The following is a 24190-nucleotide window of genomic DNA, read 5'->3' as shown; positions in this document are numbered from 1 at the left end:
TTTCTTTCTTTCATTCCCACAATACTTGTTGTCATATAGAATCCCCAACCTGGTATTTTTAATTTCATGATTGCATTAAAAAATTTAAAAAATTTTTCATCTTTCCTTGGCTCTTTGGTCAGAGGAAAGAATGAACAAGGTTGAATTTTGGACATCAAATTCTGTTTTTTTCTTGGTTGACTCTGTTGCACATAAATCAATTTGAGATATCTGTTCCTCATTCATGCAACAGTTGCTTAATAACTACTATAAGTAGGGAACTAGTTGCTGAAAGGAAGGACCAGATAGAAAAGAAATATATAGGAATTTCTGAGAAGGAAAGGGAGGATTATATTAAATACAATAGTTGTTAGTCTGTTCAAAATGCTCAAAATATCTTAGACTGGGTGACTTATAAACAACAGGAACTTATTTCTCTCAGTTCTGGAGGCTGGGAAGTCCAAGATCAAGTTGCCATCAGATGTGGAGTCTTGTGAGGGCCACTTCCTTCATTAGATGGATGTCTCATCTTTGTAGCCTCATTTGGTGGAATGGGCAAACAAGAGGTTAGTGACCTTCCTCAGGCCCCCTTTATAAGAGCACTAATCCCATTCTGGAGGGTGGGACCCTGTGACCTAATTACCTCCCAAAGGCTCCACCTCTTAATCCTATCACGGGGGATTAGGTTTTAACATATGAATGGTGCCGAGGGTGGGGGTGAGGGACACAGACATTCAGACCATAGCACTAACTTGCCTTGGTTATATTTAAACTCCTCATGAAACACCAGACCCTTCCAAAATTGAGGCTGTGGCATACAGAAGTGACAATTCCATCTCTGTAAACAAAAACAACTAATTTGTGAACCTGCTACTCACTCTAGATAGATCAATCTGTGTCAGTGGGGTAATATTTTTCTTCTAAATCCCAAAAGAAAAAAACGTACCCTTTATTGTAATATAATATAAAGCAAAACAGAATTCACCAGAAGGAATCAATATCATTAGATACTTCATTAGAACAGTAACCTCTGAGATTTATGTATGGCATGATGATAAATCAGAAAGTGAGGTCTGGCTCCCTCTCTTTTTAAAAGTACATTATTTTGATTTTTATTTATTTTTGAGACAGGATCTCACTCCGTCACGCAGGCTGGAGTGCAGTGGTGAGATCATGGCTCACTGCAGTCTTGACCTCCCAGGCTCAAGCAATCCTCCTGCCCTAGTTTCCCAAGTAGCTGGGACTGACTGCAGGTGCACATCACCATACCTGGCTAATTAAAAAAAATTTTTTTTAGAGACAGGATCTGGCTTTGTTGTCCAGGCTGTTCTTGAACTCCTGGCCTCAAAAGCTTCTCTTGCCTGGGCCTTGCAAAGTACTGGGATTACAGGTTTGAGCTACTGCAAACTCTGGCTCTCTTTTATTAAGTCCTAGGAAACTTTCATGAGATAGAGCTAATTACAATCACTTATGCAGAGACAGAATCTATCATGATAGATGCTTCTATAAATAGTTTTAAATTGAGGACCAAAGAGGGGAAAGGGCATTAAAAAGAGAAGGACCAACCACAGTCTGACTCAAAAATATTTTTCCAAGAGAAGAACCTAAACCATGGTCAGATAAGTTATCTGATTATTTTTCTCCATTGCAATACTTATAATATCATTTAAAACTATTATCAGTTTCTTTGCTACAAGCCTAACTGCAAAATTATTTATAATAGTTGAGTGATAAGCACATAGTATAGGAAGGGCTCATTAAATGTTTGTGGTGTCTTCTTTACCTTTAAAGATAAATGCTTGAATTAAAAGGATAAGCATGAATTTGGCCTTCTTTATTTTTATTGTAAATTTACAACATAGGAAAAACATGTGAGTATGCATGATACTAAAGTATTTATAATAAAGCTTATTAATTTTCTGTTCTTTAATCTACATATGATCATGCATAATAATGAATTTCTTTAGGTGTGGAGGGCAGAGAATGGAGAACTAACCTAGGAAATTTATAGAGGCTATTAAAGAAGACATCAACACAATTAATGCATAGATAATATTATTCAAATACATCATCAAAGGAAACTTGTCTGAGTTTCCAAAAAAAAAAAAAAAAATCTAAAGATACACAAAGTGCTCCCTTGATTCTAAGTGATACCTGCTAAAAATAATTTTAATTATAAGGGTAAAGGGAGGAAAAAAACCTATCAGTATCTGGCAAAAACATGAGTTATTCTCAAAGGAAAGAAATAATTTCTTTCCTACTTTCTCACTTTTTCTAGGACAAGAAAAATATCTTTTTAAAGCCATATTCTTAACAAAGCAGTTCAGATGAAATATCTTTTTATTTTTGTTGACCACTGTGAAAACAAGCAAATGAAGAGAAAACCTGAACTTGCTAATGGTGTAAACCTTTAACATGTAGGGACTCTGTGCAAAGATAATTTTAACTAAACAAATCAACATAAAGGCCATTACTGCCAGCTAACATGTTCAGTAATTGCAAGCATATTTAAGAAAATTCACATTGAACAAAACCAGGAGGGTTTTCTTTCAATTTTTGCTTTTTTTTTTTTTTTTTTTAATTAGAAAAGACCCACATATGGCCAGGCACACTGACTCATACCTGTAATCCCAGCACTTTGGGAGGCCAAGGCAGGTAGATCACCTGAGGTCAGGAGTTCAAGACCAGCCTAGCCAACATGGTGAAACCCTGTCTCTACAAAAATAGAAAAATTAGCTGGGCATGATAGTGGGTGCCTGTAATCCCAGCTGTTTGGGAGGCTGAGGCGGGAGAATTGCTTGAACCTGGGAAGTAGAGGTTGCACTGAGCTGAGATCGTGTCATTCCACTCCAACCTGGGCGACAGAGTGAGACTCCGTCTCAAAAAAACAAAACAAAACAAAACAAAACAAACAACTTATGTTGACGTACAAAGAGAGAGAGGGAAAGATTTTTAAAAGAAAAAAAAAGACTTACATATAATAAATTACGAATGTCATTTGGCAGCAAGCTCTTCATGTTACTTTCGATTTAGACCCAGTTAATGTATCTATATTACGTATGCTTAATGTATATGTACACACACACACCATAAAAGATTAAGAAATACACTTAAATTTTAAGTGATATGATTTAAAATTTTTTTCATACTTTTATTTTCTAAATTTTCCAGTTATTACTCTTAGAAAGTTAGAGACCAAAAAACCCCATTCCCTTATAATTTTATGTATATAATGATTCCCCAAAGCCTCTTATTTTGAGTTCTTTCTTTGTATTCATTTTCAACCAATATTTATTGAGTGTCTAGTTTGTGCCTGAAATGTGTTATTTTATATGAACTTCTCTTATAACAAGATGCTCTTATGCCTTATTTATATTCTCATAGTCTCCCCTGTACTTGATTATAAACAGCATTTTTCTTTTTCTTGTTTTTTTTCCCAATCATTTGTTGAATATCAGCCATGTGTTGGTCACTCTTTTAGGAAGACATTAAAAAGAAATGTGACATAAAATTAGCACTGTCCCCATTGCAGGGGAGAGATAAGCGTGTAAATGCCAAAACTGGGCCAAGAAGCATGATATAGAAATGTGCACCATGCTACCCTACTCAAAGGAGAGAAAGAACCAATTATCAGAGACAGCTGGGGAGAAACTTTTCTAAGGAGGTGACGTTTCAACTAGGCCTTGATTGACAGGTCAAATGATCTTGGATGAAAAGGGAGGAGGGGGCTGGTGAGGAGGAGGAGGCTGGCAGGAGAGGAGGAGGCTGGCAGGAGAGGAGGAGGCTGGCAGAAGAGGGGGAGACTGGCAGGGAGGAGAAGGGTGGCAGGAGAGGAGGAGGTTGGTAGGGAGAAAGATGCTGGCAGGAAGGAGGCTTGCAAGGAGGAGGAGGCTGGCAGGAGAGGAGGAGGCTGGCAGGGAGGAGGAGGAAGCTGGCAGAGAGAAAGAGGCTGGCAGGAAAGGAGGAGGCTGGCAGGAGAGGAGGAGGTTGGCGGGAGAAAGAGACTGGCAGGAGAGGAGGAGGTTGGCAGGGAGGAGGAGGCTGGCGGGAGAGGAGGAGGCCGGTGGGGGAGGAGGAGGCTGGCAGAGAGAAAGAGGCTGGGCAGGGAGGAGGAGGTTGGCAGGGAGGAGGAGGCTGGCAGGGGAGGAAGCTGGCAGGCAAGCGCAGTGGGCGACCGTGGGTGGTGGGCGGGTTTTCCCCTCAGGCAGGCGCAGGTCCTAAGGGCGCGGGCCCCGCTGGGTGCTCAGGACGCAGAGGTCCCTAGGATTTGCTCCTCACAGCACGAGTGCCCTCGGGAGGAACCGCGTCTGCGCCTCCCGAGACGGACCACTCGGGCGTCTCAGCCCCGCGCCCTGCCTTGGGGCCGCCTGGCGCGCTGAGCTCAGCGTGGAGGCGGCAGCGCGCTCGTTCTTCCGTGCCCTCCCAGCGCGGTCTCTCCTTGTCCGCGCGCCCCGCTCCCTAGGCGTTTCTGGGATGCTGGTTGGCCGGGCACTTACGTGTTCCAAAGCGGGTGACAGCCGCCGCGCGGGTGCACTGTTCGCTGTCTCCCGCCAGGATCCGCGTTCTTGTTCCCCGACAACTCGTGGGAGTGCCCGCTCCAGCGTGGTTTCTCCTTCTCCGAGAACGGCGCCAGTGAGCAGAAGGCTGGGACTGGATTGCATGGCTCTGTCTCCCAGCCATGGTTGACTAATTTAGGGACACCCATGGCTCTGGATTCCTGCAGCCAGCCAGACGCCTGCCTTTGGATTTTTGATCTGGATGAGCGTCCTGTAGCTGGAGGTTGTGGTTGAGAGGGGAGTTTAGTCACACAATGGCAGTGCCTAGAGAGATCTGGGCAGGAGGTTCTGCTGCTGTGGCCCTGGAGGGCCTAGGTGATGCTGTGCTCAGAGGCCCCTGAGGGTGATGTGAGATGGGGAGGGGGCCGAGGGAGGTAGGTAGTCAGTGACTGCTGAAACAAGAGGAGTGTTAGCATTTCTGGGTTAGATGGTTGCTTCCGATGGCACTGAGACACGCAAATCCCCAAATTACTGATCTAGATAAAATGGTCTCGGTCAGAACGATTTTGTTACTCTTCTGAACGAAGCTCTCATTGCCTGTGGCCAAACGCTGAGATGACAATGCAGTTCAGAACCGATTTTGTGGATTTCTGAGGTCGAATACCGGTTTAGCTCACAGCTCAAGTAGATTTCTTTGATGAACATCAAAGTGGCAGATTGTGTTTCCAAAGATGACTGCAACAATCCCCCCAAACAACAGGATCTTTTGCAATGTCCCCTTGCCAGTCAAAAAAGAGGGAGTCTACTTCTCCTTCCTTTGAACCTGGGCTGTCCCTGCCACCACCTTGATAGCAGAATGAGGCAGAGGTGACATTCCGGGGCAGCCAAGACCAGGCATTAAGGAGACTCTAGCAGCTCCCGTTTTTGTGTTCTGGTGGAAGCCCATTGCCATGTAAGAAGTCTCCCTACCGCTGAGGCAGGAGAATAGGGTCTGGAGGCAGGGAACTTAAGGCCAATTCATGCCGACTTCCTAAAGCTGAATCAAGGGAAAACACCAGGGTCTAGGGGCAGGACTCTCAGGCCAACTCCCGATAATCCCCCAAAGCTGGACCAAAAGGGGAGCACCTGTGTCTGGGCGGGGAACCGAAGGCCAATTAATGCCAACTTCCTAAAGCTAAATCAAAAGAGAAAACCCCAGCTTCCCACACCCAGTAACAAAGGATCAAAGGCCTCTCTCCCTGCAGCCCTCCCACTTCCACCAGGGCTCAGATGAAAAGGGAGAGTGCCCTGGATTGGCCTGGGCCGAACAGGGACCATCCCTTCATCTGCATAGGGCGCCAATTCACCCCAACCTTTAGCCACGGACCAAATCCTTCATCCAGATAAGGGGTAACCTATAGGAATCTCAAAAGGAGGGCTTAAAACCCAGAAAACGTTGTTACTGGGCCCTTAAGCTGTGTGCTTGGGCCCACTCCCACCCTGTGGAGTGCTTTCTTGCTTTAATAAATCTCTGCTTTCATTGCTTCCTTCCTGTGTTTTATTCCTTTGTTACTTTGTGTTTTGTTCAATGCAGTGTCTTACTCTGTTGCCCAGGCTGTAGTGCAGGGGCGTGATCACGGCTTACTGCAGCCTCAACTTCCTGGGCTCCAGTGATCCTCCCACCCCAGCCTCCCGATTAGCTGGAACTATGGGTGTACACCACCACCCCTGGCTAATTTTTTTTTTTTTTTGGTGGTTTATTTATTTTTTTTTGGTGGTGGTGGTAGGAGGGGGGTCTCACTACGTTGCCCAGGCTGCTCTCAAACACCTGCCTCAAGTGATCCTCCCACCTTGGCCTCCCAAAGTTTTGGGATTACGGGTGTTTGCCACCAAGCCTGGCTGGCCACACGATTTGATTTGGGTGACAGCAGATGTGTTGTACAGCTGCCCAAGTGGCCCCTGCTCTTTGGCCTGTGTCCTAGAATGAGAGACGTATGGAGCCACCACAGCCGATTGTCAGACCAGTGGGCAAGAAATGTTTATTGTTCTAAGCAACTAAGAGTGAGATCTGAGGGTTGTTACTGCTATAAAAACTGCCTAAGAAACCTGGCCAACCAAGTATCATCTCAATTCTTCCTACAGTGAAATCTTTGCCATTTCCTAATGTGCTTCCCTTGCAGCTGAAACCTCGAAATCCTTCCTGTGTTCCACTGTTTGTCAAGTGGTAGATTCTAACAAAAAATAAACTGAAAGGTGTTAGGCATCAGAATAGAAAAGAGTTACATTGTAGAATTGCAATTTATAGAAATGTGTTCATTGTATTGCCTAAAGCCTGGGGAAGTTTTTACAGGTCAGGCTTTTAAGAATTCCTGGAGCCCAGGAAGTTGAGGCTGCAGTAAGCTGTGATCATGTCCCTGCGCTCCAGCCTGGGTGACTGACAGAGTGAGACATCTCATTGAACAAAACACACAAAGTAACAAAGGAATGAAACACAGGAAGGAAGCAATGAAAGCAGATTTATTAAAGCAAGAAAGCACTCCACAGGGTGGGAGTGGGCCCAAGCACACAGCTTAAGGGCCCAGTAACAACGTTTTCTGGCTTTTACACAGAAACTCTCTACACCATCTTCACAACTTTTCTGTAAATCTTAAACTATTCTAACATTAAACAAAGTTTATTAAGAGAAAAAAAACCCAGGCTTTAGATTTTGGAGCCTATACTTTTAACCACTGTGCTATACTCTATCTCTAGACCCCTGGTCCAAGGGAAGCTCTGAGGAGTTGACAAACGCTCATTTCCTAGGTCCCCAGAATGGTCCTCATTCCTGCCCATGACAAAAACTGATTGTTTAGACTTTGCTTTGTGTCTCTGACATTCTGTAGTGTTTGTTCAGTGTATCTCCCTTGTTATTTTAATTAGACAAAAATCTCTGTATTACTTACGACCTAAACACATCAGCAGGGGCAGCAGCATCAATTACAGCCAACACTTATCACACACACTGTAAACGGGTCCTGTTCTAAATATTTTACACATATTCATTCATTTGATCCTCCTGAGAACCCTGTTAGTGATAGGGACAGGAGGCAGAGAAATTCTAGGCAGAAAAGGGCAGAGTCCCTGGAGAAGCCCCACCCTCAAGCTTGGAACCATGGCCCAAAGTGAGAACATGCATTCCTGTTTTCCTACTCAAATATTGCCTTTTCCAAAACCACACATGGCCTGCCCCACCCCCAATCCTGTACCCATTAAAAACCCATTACCCGACTGGCAGAGAGCAGAGAAGGGGAGAAGAAGAGAAGCAGCTGGACGTCGGAGACTGTGGTCTGACGTCAGAGACAAGCAGCTTGACTTCAGAGGGATGGTTTGACGGTGTTGCTTCAGAGAGGAGTCTGGCCAGGGATGACCAGACTCCAGCGCTCCAGGGGAAGATCACCTTCCTGCTCCAGCCCTCTTCCAACTCTCCTTCCTGTCAAGAGCCACTTCCATCAGCAATAAAATCCTCCACATTCACCACCCTTCAATTTGTTCATGCAAACTGATTTTTCCTAGACACTGAACAAGAGCTTGGGTACCATGGGTGTGGACACTAAAAGCTGTCACATTGACCCTCTGCCCTCGCTGCTAAAGAGCAACTGCCTCCCACAAAAAGGCAGAGAGCCCACTGAGCTGTTTAACACTTAAGCCATCCACGGACAGCAGAGTTAAAAGAGCACTGTAATATACGCCTTCTGCGACTTTGGGGATCATGACTCCTCCTCCCTAGATGCTGCCTTGGGGCCTACATGGAGTTTTGCTCCTGCTGGCACCCAAAAGTGCTCACTCTGGCTCCTACACCCGCTCACCTGCATGCTCCCCCTCCCATGAGGGGTTGAGAGCTGCAGGCTGAGTAAGTGAGGCATCCCTGTCACGAGGCCTGTGAAGGGGTCAAGGAAAATTTCCTGTTTCATTAGGTAGGTGTTAATGTCTTCCCATTTTATAGGTGAAGCAACTCATGCACAAATAAATTAACTTGCCCAAGGTTACATATCTGGTAAATGGCAAACCCAGGAGGTCTGGCTCTGGAGTCTGATTCTCTTGCCCACTTGCTGCACTGCCCTCTCTAAGGAATTTTAATGCTAGATGGTCTCAGACCTGGATTGGATGCTTCCTTGCCTTATGTTTCAAAACAGTGTGCTGCCCTCCTGAGCTTTTCCAGGGAGCATGAGGCTCTGATCTCTGAATGTTATGGTCATCTTCCGACTACCTGGGGACTGGTACTTTGAGAGCACACAGAGATACAGCTTTTGGAATTCTCCATGCTGCATGTAGGTTTGTTTTTTTTTGTTTTTGTTTTTTTTTTTGAGACGGAGTCTCGCTCTGTCGCCCAGGCTGGAGTGCAGTGGCCAGATCTCAGCTCACTGCAAGCTCTGCCTCCCGGGTTCCCGCCATTCTCCTGCCTCAGCCTCCCGAGCAGCTGGGACCACAGGCGCCGCCACCTCGCCCGGCTAATTTTTTGTGTTTTTAGTAGAGACGGGGTTTCACCGTGTTAGCCAGGATGGTCTCGATCTCCTGACCCTGTGATCCGCCCGTCTCGGCCTCCCAAAGTGCTGGGATTACAGGCTTGAGCCACCGCGCCCGGCCTGCATGTAGGTTTGTAAACCAATACCCTGCTCAGATACCGCATTCTTCTAACACCCTAATGATGGGGTCACATTTCCCTCTCTAGGTACGACAATCTGGTTTTGAAGTTGCCGGAAGAAACTTGAATGGCTTCCTCTTTCATTCCCACAAGGCTCTGAAAACACTTCTGCTGATCCGCCGTCTTCACTCCTACCTCACCTTGGCATAACTGCACTCTACTCAAACGCTATCTGGAAGGAGCAGAGCTCAGGGCTTCTGACCCCACAGAATGGGCTCCAGGCACTAAGAGGTGAACAACACAGAACACCTGTTCCATGTCGAGTTGGTTGTCATTTTATACTTTTCTAAAAACCTCAAGGAAAATCTTCAACATAAGCCCTGGCATAAGACATTTTCTATGTATTCAAAATAAGAAAAGGGAATGGTGAATATATTGACAAGTAGCAATTTGAATTATAATGACAATTCTGTAGGATTTTATGTAGCGTGCACATTTAACATTTAAGTATATTGTTCTTGGAATTGTATGATAAAACTAGAAAATAAAGAGAAATTATGATGACTATGTATTCACTCTTCAGACTTTCATCTACGAATCAGCTCACTGAGAGTGATACTTGAAAGCTTCGCTTGTTTTCTTCTAATCCAGTTTTGGAATGTCTTCCACGGATGGATGCCATGCAGTTGAAACATAAATGCCATAAAAATTAATCCCCCTAGCACTACCGCTGTTGCCACGGCAATAAGCGTGTGTCCTGGGAATGGCAGTGGTGCCTCATCAACATAAATCTGCAACAGAAAAAGCAAAGTCTTTAAGCTTTCTGAATTTAGCAATGCAAAACACTGAAAATTTTATGGTCCCCACAATTAATCGGAGAGCAAAACGCTGCCCAGAGTTACAAAGACATTCAGCATCCACAAAGCTTGGAAACAGTCTTTTGACAATTGAACAAGTAACAATTTGCCTACAATAAATAGGGGCTAAGAAGTACATGTATTATCCTATGCCTTTACCCTATCTTTAACGGTGGAAGGAGGCAGATAAAATGCTTACACAGCAGAACATTCTCTGTTCAGTCACAGAGGAATGGGCAAAGAGCTCTGGGAACGTGGAGGAGGGAATGCCTATCTGCCTAGGGCAGTCAGGGAATGCGCTTTCTGAGCTGGATCATGACGAATAAGTGGGTTCACAGAAGAGAAGGAGATAAAGGAACATTCCAGGTAGAGGCCTATGTCTGTGCTCTTTCAAGCTACCACCTCTTTAGGAAATCCTCTTTGTAGGTGCTGCCAGTATAGGAAACTTTTTATGTATTCAAAATGTTTCCTCTGCATGAATAGCTAATTAACAGAAGCAAGTAAATTTCTGGAGGAGAGGTAGGATGATTGACAGAGAGGGACAGTGATGCCTTTTTCTCTGAGATGTGAGGCAAGGGTGGGGTCATTGTATGTTAAATATAGAAGTGGGGCATAAAGAGAGTAGGGGGTTCAAGCCCAGGCTTATGTTTCCTTTGTGAAGCAGGAAGCCAGATCATCTTTTGTGGGAGAAGAACATGCTGATGAGTGGAACTAGGACAGTAGGGAATGTGGGAAAGTGCAAAGGACAAGAAAAAGGATGACGGGCTGCTTTAAGGCCTAGCTCAAGTTAAAGGTATGGCCATCCTCCCAGTGACCCAAGGAGGTAGCTGGTTTCTTAGAAACAGTCTCTCCATGCTACAAATTCTCTGAAATTCCCCTCACATTCATTCTTTCCATTCTTTCAGTACTGCTACTGTGATTATTGTGCCACTTTTCATAAATAGGCTACTCTAGTAGCCTCCTTCCCAGGCCACCAGTCCATGTTGACATCCTAACATTGCCAGATTTATCTTTGTATAAAACACCAGTCTGTGTATAAACACCTTTTTCCAAAAAATGTTTAATAGCTTTTCATTGTTGACAGGAATGTTGACAGGAATGCTCTAAAGCTTTCACTCTGACATTCAAAGCTTTCCACGACTGGTTTTCTTCTAAATAACCTTATATCCCAGCCAAATGGATTTGAGCTATTCAAAAAGCAAACTTTATGCTTTTGACAGTGATAGGAGGCAGTCAAATGCCTAGGCAGATAGGGCAGGTCCCTGGTGAAACCTGACCTTCAAGCTGAAGACAGTCCCAGGTAAATCCACATACCGAATTCAGAACCTGTGTTCCTGTTTGGCATGCTTTCCTCTGACTGATCCCACCCTTCACCTGTTTTACATATACCTATCCTTCCTAATTGGTTTTCTACACTGCTGTGCCCACCTTTGAGTGGTGACTTCGCTTTAGCCTTTCTTTGCATACTTATAAACCAATCAGCATGCTCTCCCCTATTCTGAGCCCATAAAGGCCCCAGACTCAGCCACACTGGCAAAGAAACCACCTGACTGCAGGGGTGAGGGACCACCCCCATGTCCCCTCTCTGCTGAGAGCTGTTCCATCACTCAATAAAATTATTCTCTGCCCTCCTCACTCTTCAGTTGTCAGTGTATCCTCATTATACTTGGATGCAGGACAAGAACATGGGTACAAGCTACAACACAGGTGGGACAAGTGGGCAGGGTGCCTCCGGCAGCAGGCTCAGGGCTGAGCAAGGGCCAGGTGGAGGGTGTCACCAGCTGTGGAGGTCCCTGGTTGGTAAAGTGGCCAAGAAAAATCCTGAATCACTTTCCCATCTCTGTACCTGGTCTCTCCATACAGAATGCCTTCCTTATCCATTTCTACCTAATGAAATTTCAGTCACTCCACCAGATGATGTAAAAATTTCACTTGTGGCTGGGTGCGGTGGCTCATGTCTGTAATCCCAGCACTTTGGGAGGCTGAGACAGGCAGATCATGAGGTCAGGAGATCAAGACCATCCTGGCAAACATGGTGAAACCCCGTCTCTACTAAAAATACAAAAAAATTAGCCAGGCATGGTGGTGGGTGCCTATAGTCCCAGCTACTCGGGAGGCTGAGGCAGGAGAAAGGCATGAACCCAGGAGGCAGAGCTTGCAGTGAGCCGAGATTGCACCACTGCACTCCAGCCTGGGCAACAGAGTGAGACTCTGTCTCAAAAAAAAAAAAAAAAAAAAATTTCACTTGCTTATTTAAGCCATTTATCATGTGTCTAAGATGAGAAACGTTTATCACCTCTGATTTCTGTATTCTTCATCTAAATTGCTACCTCTAAAGTTCTGAAATATACTTTTTCTTCAAATGTTTCCCTTCTAATCTTCTTCAACCATCCAAATATTCCACACCATTTCTAAAAAAGGTTAAACCTCAGAATTAGGAGTCTGTTTTAGATACAATGTCTATTTACTCCTAAAGTAATTTGTATTTTTAAGCACAAAAATTCACTTAAATAACCAGAGTACAATGATCAAAGTCAAGAAATTAACATTAAGACAATACTATAATGTAATTGCAGATCTTACTCCTTTTTTTTCTTTTTTTCCAGTTACCCCCATAATGTATTTTGGGTGAAAGAAAATCCAAGCTTATGGGTTGCATTTCATTGTTTCAGGATTCTCCTTTCTCCTCCCCTTTCTTTCCTTGACGGAGCTTTGCTATGTTACCAACCTGGAGTGCAGTGGTTATTCACTGACACATTCATACTGGACTGAGGCCTCAAACCCCTGGCCTCAGAGGATCCTCCCTTGGCCTCCCAAATAGCTGGGGTTGCAGTCATGTGTCACCAGGTCTGGCTATTTCAGGGTACTTTCTTTTTTCTTTTTTTTTTTGAGACAGAGTCTCACTTCTGTCACCCAGGCTGGATGAAGTACAGTGGTGCGATCTTGGCTCACTGCAATCTCTGTCTCCTGGGTTCAAGCAATTCTCTTGCCTCAGCCTCCCGAGTAACTGGGATTATAGGCATGCACTACCACACCTGGCTAATTTTTGTATTTTTAGTAGAGATGGGGTTTCACCATGTTGTCCAGGCTGGTCTTGAACTCCTGAGCTCAAGTGATCCACCTGCGTCGACCTCCCAAAGTGTTGGGATTACAGGCGTGAGCCACCACACCCAGCCTATTTCAGGGTACTTTCAAAAGCAGGTTCCAACAGTCCCAAGAACCTTTATATTCTTTCTCTATATTTTCTTAACAATTCTTTTCCTTTATTAATGGTGCAGTCACTGCCTATCTTTCTTTTATCCATTTTTGTTCTTCCTCCATTCCTGAAGCTTCAGGTTTCCTGCTGTTATCACTTTTCTTCTGCTTGAAGAACTTCTTTAAGCATTTTCAAAAGAGAAGTTCTCCTGACAATGGATTCTCTTAGTTTTCTTTCATTTGAGAAAGTCTTGATTGTTTATTCCTGAAGGATATGTTCAGTAGGTAGAGAATTCTGGATTGACAATCCTTCCTTCCCACCCAACCCTCACCCCCAACACTTTAAAGATGTTGTATAACTTTCTTTTGCCTCTGTGGTTTCTGTTGAGAAATCAGCAGTCAGTCAAACTGTACCCTTGTATACAGTGTGATTTTTCTCTGACCACTTTCAATATTTTATCATCTTGATTTTTGGTAGTTGATTATGATGTGTTTGGGCATGGTTTTCTCTATCTTTATCTTGTTTAGGGCTCATTAAGCTTCTTGAATATGTAAATTTGTGTCTTCACCAAACTTGAGGCTTTTCAGTCTTTATTTCTTTCCTTTCTTCTTCTTTTTTTTTTGAGACAGGGTCTAATTCTGTCACCCAGACTGGAGTGCAGTGGCATGATCTCAGCTCACTGCAGCCTTGACCTCCCAGGCTGAAGCAATCCTCCCACTTTGGCCTCTAGAGTAGCTGGAACTACAGGTGTGTGCCTCCATGCCTGGCTAATTTTTTTGTATTTGTAGACAGGGCCTTGCCATGTTGCTCAGTTGGTCTTAAATTCCTGAGCTCAAGCGATCCACCCACCTTGGCCTCCCAAAGTGCTGGGATTTTTTTCCCCATACCAATCTCTTTCTCCTCTTTTTCATGGACTCTGATGACATAAATGTTAGACCTCCTGGTACTGTCACACAGATCCCTGAGGCAAGATCTTCTTCTTCTTAAAATACTTTTTCTTCAGGTTGGGTTTCCACTGACCTGCTTTCAAGTTCACTGATTTTTTTCTTGTTCCATATCCATTCAGCAATTGATTCCTTTTGATAGTTTTAAAATTTAGATACTATAGTTTTTAGTTCTAAAATTTCCATTTTGTCCTTTTTAAGTAGCTTCTAGATCTCTGCTGATAATCTATCACTTTCTACTTATTTCGAAAGTGTTTACCTGTACCATATTGGAGCATGGTTATAATAGCTAGTTTAGAATATTTGATAATTGCATTTGTGGTCCTTTGTTGATGCCTTTTCAGAATTGATTATATTGTCTTGGTTCTTGACATGGTGAATAATATCAGATTGTATCCTGGTGAATAATGGTGAGTAACATCAGATTGTATCCTGGTAAATATGGTGAATAGCATTAGATTGTATCCTGGACATTTTTGATGTTATGTTGGGAGACTCTGGTTCTTGTTTAAAAGTTATCTGGAAAATGCTGATTATCTATTGTTCGTTTTTAGCAGTCAATCACACTGTTTGAGTGCAGATCACAAGTTATGCCTCACCTTCTGTGGGTGGTGGTTTCAGTGTCAGTTCAGTTTTCCAAGCTGTTGCTATGCTATTTGTGTCTTCCTGCTTGGTACCTGTGCCACTCAGGAGCTGCTCAGAAACTAGAGGATGTTTACTTTGTAGTTTTATTTCAAAGCCTTTGCTATTTTCTTTAGGTGTGCCCTGCTCATATGCAGCTTCTTCCTGGTGCTAGTTTCTATAAAGAATCAGGACTCCCTTTCTCCAGCCCTCTTCTCATAGAGATGTCCCCCCCATGCTTTCCACTCTTAGAGGTCCTTTTCCTCGTTCTCTGGAAAGAAAGCTGAGCTTCTACGAGAATTTTAGCCCTCTGTGCTATTGTGCTGTTCCCCACAACCAGGGCTGCTCTTGAGCCAAAGAGATGAGAAAAGAGAGAAAAAAATAACAGGGATTTTCCTTCACACTCCTTATGTGACAGATGCTTCTTTTCCTAGTTTCTTTACCTAGTGGGTTGAATTTTTCTCTCAGGGTTTTAGAGGTTTACACTGCTGCAATGGCCACCCACCACTGTAGTAGTGCAGAGCCATTATTGGGGCTGACCTTAGAGCTGGGTCAGAACAGGAGAGAGAGAGAGAGAGACAAAGAGAGAGAGAGAACGTTAATGTAACATCAGCATTTGACAATGACTCATTAATTGATTTTTATCAAATCCTTATTCCTTCCCATGCCTCACAGGCAACAGATGTCATTATGTGAATAAGCAAAAATGAGTTGTCGCTTTCATGGGATGATTTGGGAAAGACTGATTCTAGTTTCCAATTTCTTTGGATCTTGAAAGCCTTTGAAATATTTAAGACAATGATTACAGTTCAGACAGCCATAAGGAGGATAATCAGACTAGAAACTAAAAGTTACAGAAATATGTTCTTTGGAGTAGGGGTGAGAGGAAGAGCATTAAAAGTCAGAAAACTGGGCTCAACAAGGAAGGTGGAGAAGGAACAAAAACAAAAACAACCACGTATTATTATATGTATTATTAAAATTCTGCCAGCATCAGTCAGTCCTGGCACCCATCACGCACCCTGGCTTCATCACTACTGACAGTGTCACTGCTACCCTTCAGGATCCCCTGTCTTTAAGCCTCGTCCATCACAACAATTCTGCCAATTTTTTCTCTTCAATGTCTCTTGAATTGGTTTTGTCACGTTTTTTCCCCAGCCATCACCCCTTCATTTTACCTGAAATTCTTCAATTAAGTTACAAAAAGTGACTCCTGAAATGACGGTCACTCTAAAGTGGAAAAGTTCAGAGCCCTGTGGAAAAAAGCACACCCAGTTGTTAGCAGCATCAACATGTACATTCCTTTAAATATTAATAAAAATATACCCTGGGGCCACTGTTCCTATAGATGCTGCATGAAAAGATTCCCATCCTCTTCCTAAGGCTCTCAGACATACACATCATGTATCAAAATAAAAAAATAAAAAGATGGATTGAAGTGGAGGGATTCAATAGTTGATACGGTTTTTTTTTTGTTTTTTTTTAGAATGAGGAGATTAAAACTAAATCTGGCCTTGATAAATACTTTGGACTAATCTCGTATGTGCGGTTTCAGTATGTTCCCTAATTCTGACTGGTTTTCACAATTATCTGTATTATACCAACTTCATGTATTTTTATGGGCAGCTGGAACCAGAAGACACGTTCCCCGTGCATATCCAGGTGAATAATACTGAGCGCATTTCTTCCCTCTCACCTTCGGAAACACTCTTTCTTCTCCACTTTGCTAAATAATATGTCTTGCCTATCTGCCCAAAACTTTGGAAATAATAACACCAGGGGAAATGGAGAAAAAATAAACCCTCTTCATATACTTTAAAGGTGTATACTTTAAAGGTGTTATTCCCACCATTCCTGGTTACCTATACTTTCTAATTAAAACCAATCTTAGTTTAGACATACATGTTTTATCTAAACTCAACACAGTAAAAACAACAATGCCATCATTACCTTTATGCTTAAGTTGAGACCTGAAGGATTATACACTGCAGCACCAACAATTGGTTCTACAAATTTTTTCATTTTTTTAATCTTTTCTGGCACAGTGTGTTCTAAAAATACATAAAACATATTTTAAGCACACTTATTTTCTCATTTTGTATTAGGTTGGTGCAAAAGTAATTGCTGTTTTTGCCATTACTTTTAATTTACTATTACTATTTCATTTGCAATTACTAATATAAAATTTGTTAGGCACATTAAGGTGCAATGAAAGCTTTCACTCCATAACATGACCAAGTTATCCCATACTTTTAGTTCTGCTTGACTTTGTAGGCGATGTATTTAGGGGAGTGAGGCCCAATATCTCACATTGCCTTCGAGGGCATCCTCAAGAAGTTCAAGACTTCTGATCACCTTCACGCTGACCTTTTCCTTCCAGCCCCATGCTCAGGATCAGTCCTGACCTGCATGTGCTTCGTGTTTTTGGCAGTAAGGTCATCTCAGGACCTCCTTACTGGTAGGTAAACGATTTATAATAAGGTGGCAGTAAAGTTTTACAATGGGATTACTTGACAATTTTCCTGCCTTTCTTGTCATCCTTTCTAAAACTAGACAGGTAGTGTAGGGGTTAGACGTTGCAGAGGTATAAAGGTACACAGAATCTAAAGGAAAAGAAACAGCTGTGATTGTAATTTCCAATTTCCATAGTGTAAATATTCTCACCCTGGCTAATTTCAAGCTACCAATGGTTTAACATCCAGCTTGTAAAATGTTTTAATATTTAATGATCAGGACTCCAAAACTGGTAAGAACAGTTTCCAGCACACCACAGAAAATGGGGATGTCCGTTAATGCAAAATATTTAGTAACTTTATTTTGCTGGTTTTTCATTTCAAAAATGCATTATGTTGGCCAGAGTAAGACTCACTGAATACCAAATGCCCAGATATTTAGTAACATATTAATGGCTGACCAAAATTTGTTTAGTTAATTATTTCTACCTACCTACCTATCTCGTTAGAGTATTCAAACGTGAACACAAAATGTGTAACAAAAAGTTACATATTTGAGGTAAAGTGAATAGGGGTAAACATCTTATCTAAAATATATCTGCATCTTTTCAATTATTTTACCATAAAACCTTTAAGAATTAGAAGATAGATCCTAAAGATTATCTGGCCACACCTTTCACAACCCCCTCTGTCACACTGAATCAGCAGGGAAAGGAGACACCAGACCAGCATGCAGCACAAATTTAATCAGTCACTGTTGCTATTTTTTTTTTTTTTTTTTTTTTTTTGAGACAGAGTCTTGCTCTGTCGCCCAGGCTGGAGTGCAGTGGCACGTTCTCAGCTCACTGGAAGCTCTGCCTCCTGGGTTCACGCCATTCTCCTGCCTCAGCCTCCCGAGTAGCTGGGACTACAGGTACCCGCCACCACACCTGGCTAATTTTTTGTATTTTTAGTAGAGACGGGGTTTCACCGTGTTAGCCAGGATGGTCTCGATCTCCTGACCTCGTGATCCGCCTGCCTCGGCCTCCCAAAGTGCTGGGATTACAGGCGTGAGCCACTGCGCCCGGCTCCACTGTTGCTATTAATCCACAAAATGACTTTCCTTTTTTTTTGCAGTATAAATTATTCAAAAATGCTTTTACCATAGAATCCAGGCCTCTGGAAGTGATGATGAAATCAGTGGGAAACAGAAGTAAACAGCAATATGCCAACTGATCCAAATCCATTTGCAAGAACTCCTGGCTCTCTTTTGTGTGAACAAGCTTTGAAAACCATTGATCTTTGTAAACCAGTAACAATATTACTTATAAGATAAAATAATTACAGATGAAAGCAAACCCTACTCAGTTTCCAGTTTTGCCTCATGTTCACTTCAGTCACAGTAACCAGATAAGGAGATTCCAATGGGACACGTCCATCCTCGTTGATAATTTCCAAAGAAACTGGATATTGTGTAATTGGAAACTTAAAGCGAGGAACCTAAAATACAAATTCCAAGAATGAATGTAAACTTGGAAAAGTCAATAGTCACTTCATTTCCTGGTAAAAAACAAAAAGATACATTGCCAATAGTTTGGCTGTTCAATGAAATGTGCTTGTGAGGGGTTTCTGCCTTTTCAGTCATGAAAATGTCTTAGAGCAGAATCAGTGTGAACTCCAAAGGCAGTCTATACATTGTGGTAACAAAACTCATCATTCTATAGGCCCTTTTCACAGGAATTTACTATGATGTCATTCAAACTTTTTTTTGGCTAAATCATATCCCAGAAAGCCATGCATAGATCGCTCACCCTCCTTTTGCCACTTTTCCAGCCAGTCAGTCTTTCAGGCACAATCTGTAAACTTGGCTCTGGCATCAGAGCTTAAATCCAGCCCCAAAGCATGTTAATAATGTGATCTTTGGCAAATTGCCTGACTTCTCTGTGGCTCGAATTAAATGAGACAAATCTCGGAGAAGGCTTAGAGTAGCATTTAGTAGATAGTAAGTGCTCACAAAACATTATTCTAGTTCAGCAAGGGGGTATATAAAAACAGCCCTCATCATTTACAGAATGCTGGCCAGACACAATGGCTCACGCTTGTAATCCCAACACTTTGGGAGGCTGAGGCAGGCAGATCACTTGAGGCCAGGAGTTTGAGAACAGTCTGGCCAACATGGTGAAACCCCATCTCTACTAAAAAATACAAAAATTAGCTGGGCATAGTGGTGGGCGCCTGTAGTCCCAGCTACTTGAGAGGCTGAGGCAGGAGAATCACTTAAACCTGGGAGGCGGAGGTTGTAGTGAGCTGAGATCGCACCATTGCACTCTGGCCTGGGCGACAGAGCGAGACTCGGTCTCAAAAAAAGTAAAAACAAAAATAAAATAATGAAAATTTACAGAATGCTGACTCTATGCCAACATATTGTGTGTGTGTATATATATATAAAATATGTATCATATATAGTCTCTAGATGTCTTATATGTAATTTTACATATATGTAGTCTGTGAAATAACAGCTTCTCAATATACAGTCTTACAAGGCCTTTGAAATTGATCTGTTTGAAAGATATACCAACTGCATATTTGTTTTTTTCTTTTGTTTTGAAATGGAATCTTGCTCTGTCACCCAGGCTGGAGTGCAGTGGTGCGATCTCTGCTTACTGCAACCTCTGCCTCCCAGGTTCAAGCAATTCTCCTGTCTTAGCCTCCTGAGTAGCTGGTACTACAGGTGCACGCCACCATGCCCGGCTAATTTTTGTATTTTTAGTAGAGATTGGGTTTCACCATATTGGTCAGACTGGTTTCGAACTCCTGACCTCAGGTGATCCACCTGCCTCGGCCTCCCAAAGTGCTGGGATTACAGGTGTGAGCCACTGCACCTGGCCCCAACTGCGTATTTTACTCTTCTAATGCAAACTTTGATACTAAGAGAATAAAATATTATTTGACACAGAAGCCTTCTCTTAACCAACATATTATACCGTCTTTCATTTGTGACTGTCAGCAGGCTGAGCTTGATTACAATGACTTTGCCTTCTATGTTCCAAGAACCTGATACAAGATACTCAAAGTTGTTTTAAATGAATCAATATTTACTATAACCTGGCATAGTGTTTTACAGACTACAAGTTGCTTTCGTATACATAGGGGTGTGTGTGGGTGTGGGCGAGTGTGTGTCTTTATACGAATGCTGTGGAATGGACAAGGTAGTGCAGGTATTACTGTTTTATTTTACCAATGAGGTTCATTAACTTGCAGGGTACATTTAAATCTGGATCTTTCTAGCTCAGTGTCACATTTAGCTCTGCATCATAGTAAGACATTATTTATATGTCTTAGTTTTCATGTTTAACCCAAAGGCACACTTCAAAATCTTGTTGATAAGAAAGTATCCTATCTTCAGGTAATTAAAAATGATCTTACTTTTTCCCTGCAATCTGAGAAAGCAACAGCGTGTGAAAACTTCTGATCCTGTGTGCAGTTGCATTCCTCCCGAGTGGAAACATTAGCACACTGTTTGAATTTACCAGTTTTCTGCAAATAGAAGTAACAGATGTTGACTTGTTTTTCTGTGTTGCAGGATTTCTGCAAACTGCTAAGTATCTAATAAATATTTATTCCCTGAGTAAGTGAAATTCCTGAGAAGTTAAAAGGGGAAAGCAAGTCATTAATAATAAAGTAAGAATAGAAGTACAGTGTTTCTGAATTTTAATTGCCCCCTCGTGTGGTAATTTGAACCTGAGTATGACTCAGCCACTTGCCGGTTTACCTCGTGCAGTTGCATGGGACCTAGAAAGGCTGTGTCGTTCTGAATTCTGCATCCCAGGACTACCAAACTAACTACTCTTGGCCCCTGCCATTGCAGGGATCCAGATGGTGACCTAAAATGAGTGGCCTTGATGACGTGGGGCTGCACACTCTCCAAACCTACTATTTCATACTTGTCTTTCTTCATAGCATACGTTGATATTTTAAATCTCCACTCTATCTGCCCATTTGTCCTTCATTTATACTTGATCTCTCTTGCCATTACTTTATTTTATTATCATCATCATTATTATTATTATTATTATTTTTTTTTTTTAGAGATAGTGTCTTGCTCTGTTGCCCAGGCTTTACTGGAGGGGCTCAATCATAGCTCACTGCAGTCTTGAACTCCTAGACTCAAGCAATCCTCCCATCTCATCCTCCCTAGTATTATAGTTGGGACTACAGGCACACACCACCACACTTGGCTGATTGAAACAAAATTTTTTTGGTAGATAGTCTATCCTGACTATGTGATAGAAAAGAAAAACCCATTTTCTGGGGAGAAATTCAAGCCAGTTGCAGAAATTTGCAAGTAGTAAGGAGCCTACTGTTAATCCTCAAGACTTTGGGGAAAATGTCTCCAGAGACCTTCATGGCAGCCCCTTCCATCACAGGCCCAGAGGCCCAGGAGGAAAAAGTGGTTTTGTGGGCCAGGCACAGGGTCCCCATGCTGTGTGTAGCCTAGGCGCTTGGTGCCCTGTGTCCCAGCTGCTCCAGCTATGGCAGAAAGGGGCCAATGTACAGCTCAGGCTGTGGCTTCAGAGGGTGGAAGCCCCAAACCTTGGCAGCTTTCACATGGTATTGAGGCTGTGTGGGTGCACAGAAGTCAAGAATTGAGGTTTGGAAACCTCTGCCTAGATTTCAGATGTATGGAAACACCTGGATGCCCAGGCAAAAGTTTTCTGCAGGTGTGGGGCCCTCATGGAGAACCTCTACTAGGGCAGTGCAGAAGGGAAATGTGGGGTGGGAGCCCCCACACAGAGTCCCTACTGGGGTACTGCCTAGTGGAGCTGTGAGAATAGGGCCAACATCCTCCAGACCCCAGAATGGTAAATCCACTGACACCTTGCGCACCGTGTGCCTGGAAAAGCCGCAGACACTCAACATCAGCCCATGAAAGCAGCCAGGAGGGAGGCTGTACCCTGCAAAGCCACAGGGGTGGAGCTGCCCAAGACCATGGGAACCAACCTCTTGCATCAACATGACCTGGAGTCAAAGGAGATCATTTTAGATCTTTAAAATTTGACTGCTCTGCTGGATTTTGGACTTGCATGGGTCCTATAACCCCTTGGTTTTGGCAAATTTCTCCCATTTGGAATGGCTGTATTTACCCAATATGTGTAACACCATTGTATCTAGGAAGTAACTAGTTTGTTTTGATTTTACAGGCTCATATGTGGAAGGGACTTGCCTTGTCTCACATGAGACTTTGTAACGTGGACTTTCGGGTTAATGCTGAAATGAGTTAAGACTTTAGGGGACTTAAGTCTTTAGGGGGATGATTCGTTTTGAAATGTGAGGACATGAGATTTGGAGGGGTCAGGGGCAGAGTGATATGGTTGGCTGTGTTCCCACCCAAATCTCAACTTGAATTGCATCTCCCAGAATTCCTATGTGTTGTGGGAGGGACCCAGGGGGATGTCACTGAATCACAGGGGCTGGTCTTTCCCATGCTATTCTCATGATAGTGAATAACTCTTACAAGATCTGATGGGTTTATCAGGAGTTTCCACTTTTGCTTCCTCCTCATTTTCTCTTGCTGCTACCATGTAAGAAGTGCCTTTTGAACTCTGCCATGAGTCTGAGGCCTCCCCAGCCATGTGGAACTGTAAGTCCAATTAAACCTCTTTATTTTGTAAATTGCCCAGTCTTGGGTATGTGTTTATTAGCAGCATGAAAATGAACTAATACAATGGTGAGGTCCCAAAAGCTCATTTTTAGCAGATGGTGAAGTCTCATGTCTTGTGAAGAGAAAATAGGGGGAAGGAAGGGAGAAAAAAACAACAGTAAAAAAAAAAGAACAGTCCTGGAAAAATCAATATGGGCCACATTACTCTGAAGTCCATACATTAGTAGGCAGGTATGAAAGTGGCTTATGTATGTAAATAGGTTGTAGTTATTTTCTTCTGAAGTTTAAGTTGTCTGGCTTCAGTTTGCAGGGTTTTAAGAAAGCACAGCTTCGTTTTCAGTGACTCCAAATTAAGAAAAATGGGGAAAAAAAGAAGGAAAAAAATTGAAAACATTATTTTGAAGACTTGTAGTCAAGAAAAATTCGAATTCGATCCAAAATATGGAAAATAATAAAAATTGAAAAAAACATTAGGCAAGACTAGGATCTAACAACAGATCTACTATAGTTTAGAAACATAATTTTTCTCTCTCCAGTTTCTCAGTTTTACTAAAGACAAATCATGGTATGACTGGTATGCTTTATCACACTTGGCCTAATTATTTATATATAGTACAGCAAGAATAATTATTTTTTACATAGGCTTTTAACTTGGCTTTGATGGAACTTTGTTCTATAGGAGGAATCAGATAAGACTTATTTATTTATTTATGTTTAATTTATTTATTTTTATTTTTATTTTTTAGTAGAGACAGGGTTTCACCGTGTTAGCCAGGATGGTCTCGATCTCCTGACCTCGTGATCCACTCGCCTCAGCCTCCCAAAGTGCTGGGATTACAGGCATGAGCCACCACACCTGGTCCAGATAAGACTTTTTTAAAGCCGAGCCCAGCCATGGATTTGTGCCGTCAAATATTTATGAGTTTGGTGAATTTCCTCTCCTCTTGAGGATCCAAGATAAACCTGGGGCCTCTGTGCCTGTCAGAAAGTGACATTCTTTACTAAGGACAGGTCAGAAACTCTGTACAGGGACTGTGTACACAAACTATGAGGCCAATTTCCCAAGGGCTTTATTGGCTCCATAAGTCAAGTTTGATTCCTTAAAGAAAAGCACATCGTTCCAGTCAAAACCTTGGTAAAATAACCAGTTTCTCCAGTTGTGTCCTATTGCAAAAGAAAACTGATTCTTACTGCACTTATGCAAATAACTATATTGCCATAGATTAAGAATACTCACAAATAGTTTCCAAATTCTAGAGAAATCAGGTAGAGGGAAACAATTAGGTTCCAAATTTTGTTCACAAAGTATACTTTACTCAATTGTTAAAAGCTGTAAATAGCTTAAAAGAAATGTTTTCTTAACTCTGAAAAACAAAAAAAGTATCAGCAACATTTTAAGCAAA

At 42.5% G+C, this 24190-nt stretch overlaps 1 protein-coding gene across 7 annotated transcripts in view; it reads right to left on the bottom strand.

Moving 5' to 3' along the window:
* Nucleotides 1-9530: 9530 nt before the first annotated feature.
* Nucleotides 9531-24190, bottom strand: part of LOC105467667 (cation channel sperm associated auxiliary subunit beta) — a 191387-nt gene continuing 176727 nt past the window's right edge. For 6 of the 7 annotated variants that reach the window (XM_071099705.1, XM_071099702.1, XM_071099704.1 and 3 more), the window contains 5 exons: nucleotides 20552-20662; nucleotides 18490-18625; nucleotides 16644-16744; nucleotides 15872-15946; nucleotides 9531-9866 (listed from right to left, as the gene is read on the bottom strand). In XM_071099705.1, the coding sequence (XP_070955806.1) occupies nucleotides 9663-9866; nucleotides 15872-15946; nucleotides 16644-16744; nucleotides 18490-18625; nucleotides 20552-20662 (627 nt within the window). In that variant the 3' untranslated portion in view covers nucleotides 9531-9662. The remainder of the gene's footprint in view (nucleotides 9867-15871; nucleotides 15947-16643; nucleotides 16745-18489; nucleotides 18626-20551; nucleotides 20663-24190) is intronic. The other variant, XR_011625621.1, reaches the window with a different exon arrangement.

Source organism: Macaca nemestrina, chromosome 7 (assembly GCF_043159975.1).
Source record: "Macaca nemestrina isolate mMacNem1 chromosome 7, mMacNem.hap1, whole genome shotgun sequence".
NCBI lineage: Eukaryota > Metazoa > Chordata > Mammalia > Primates > Cercopithecidae > Macaca > Macaca nemestrina.
The sequence above is the reverse complement of the archived record's forward strand: the minus strand, read 5'-3'. Positions and strand labels throughout refer to the sequence as shown.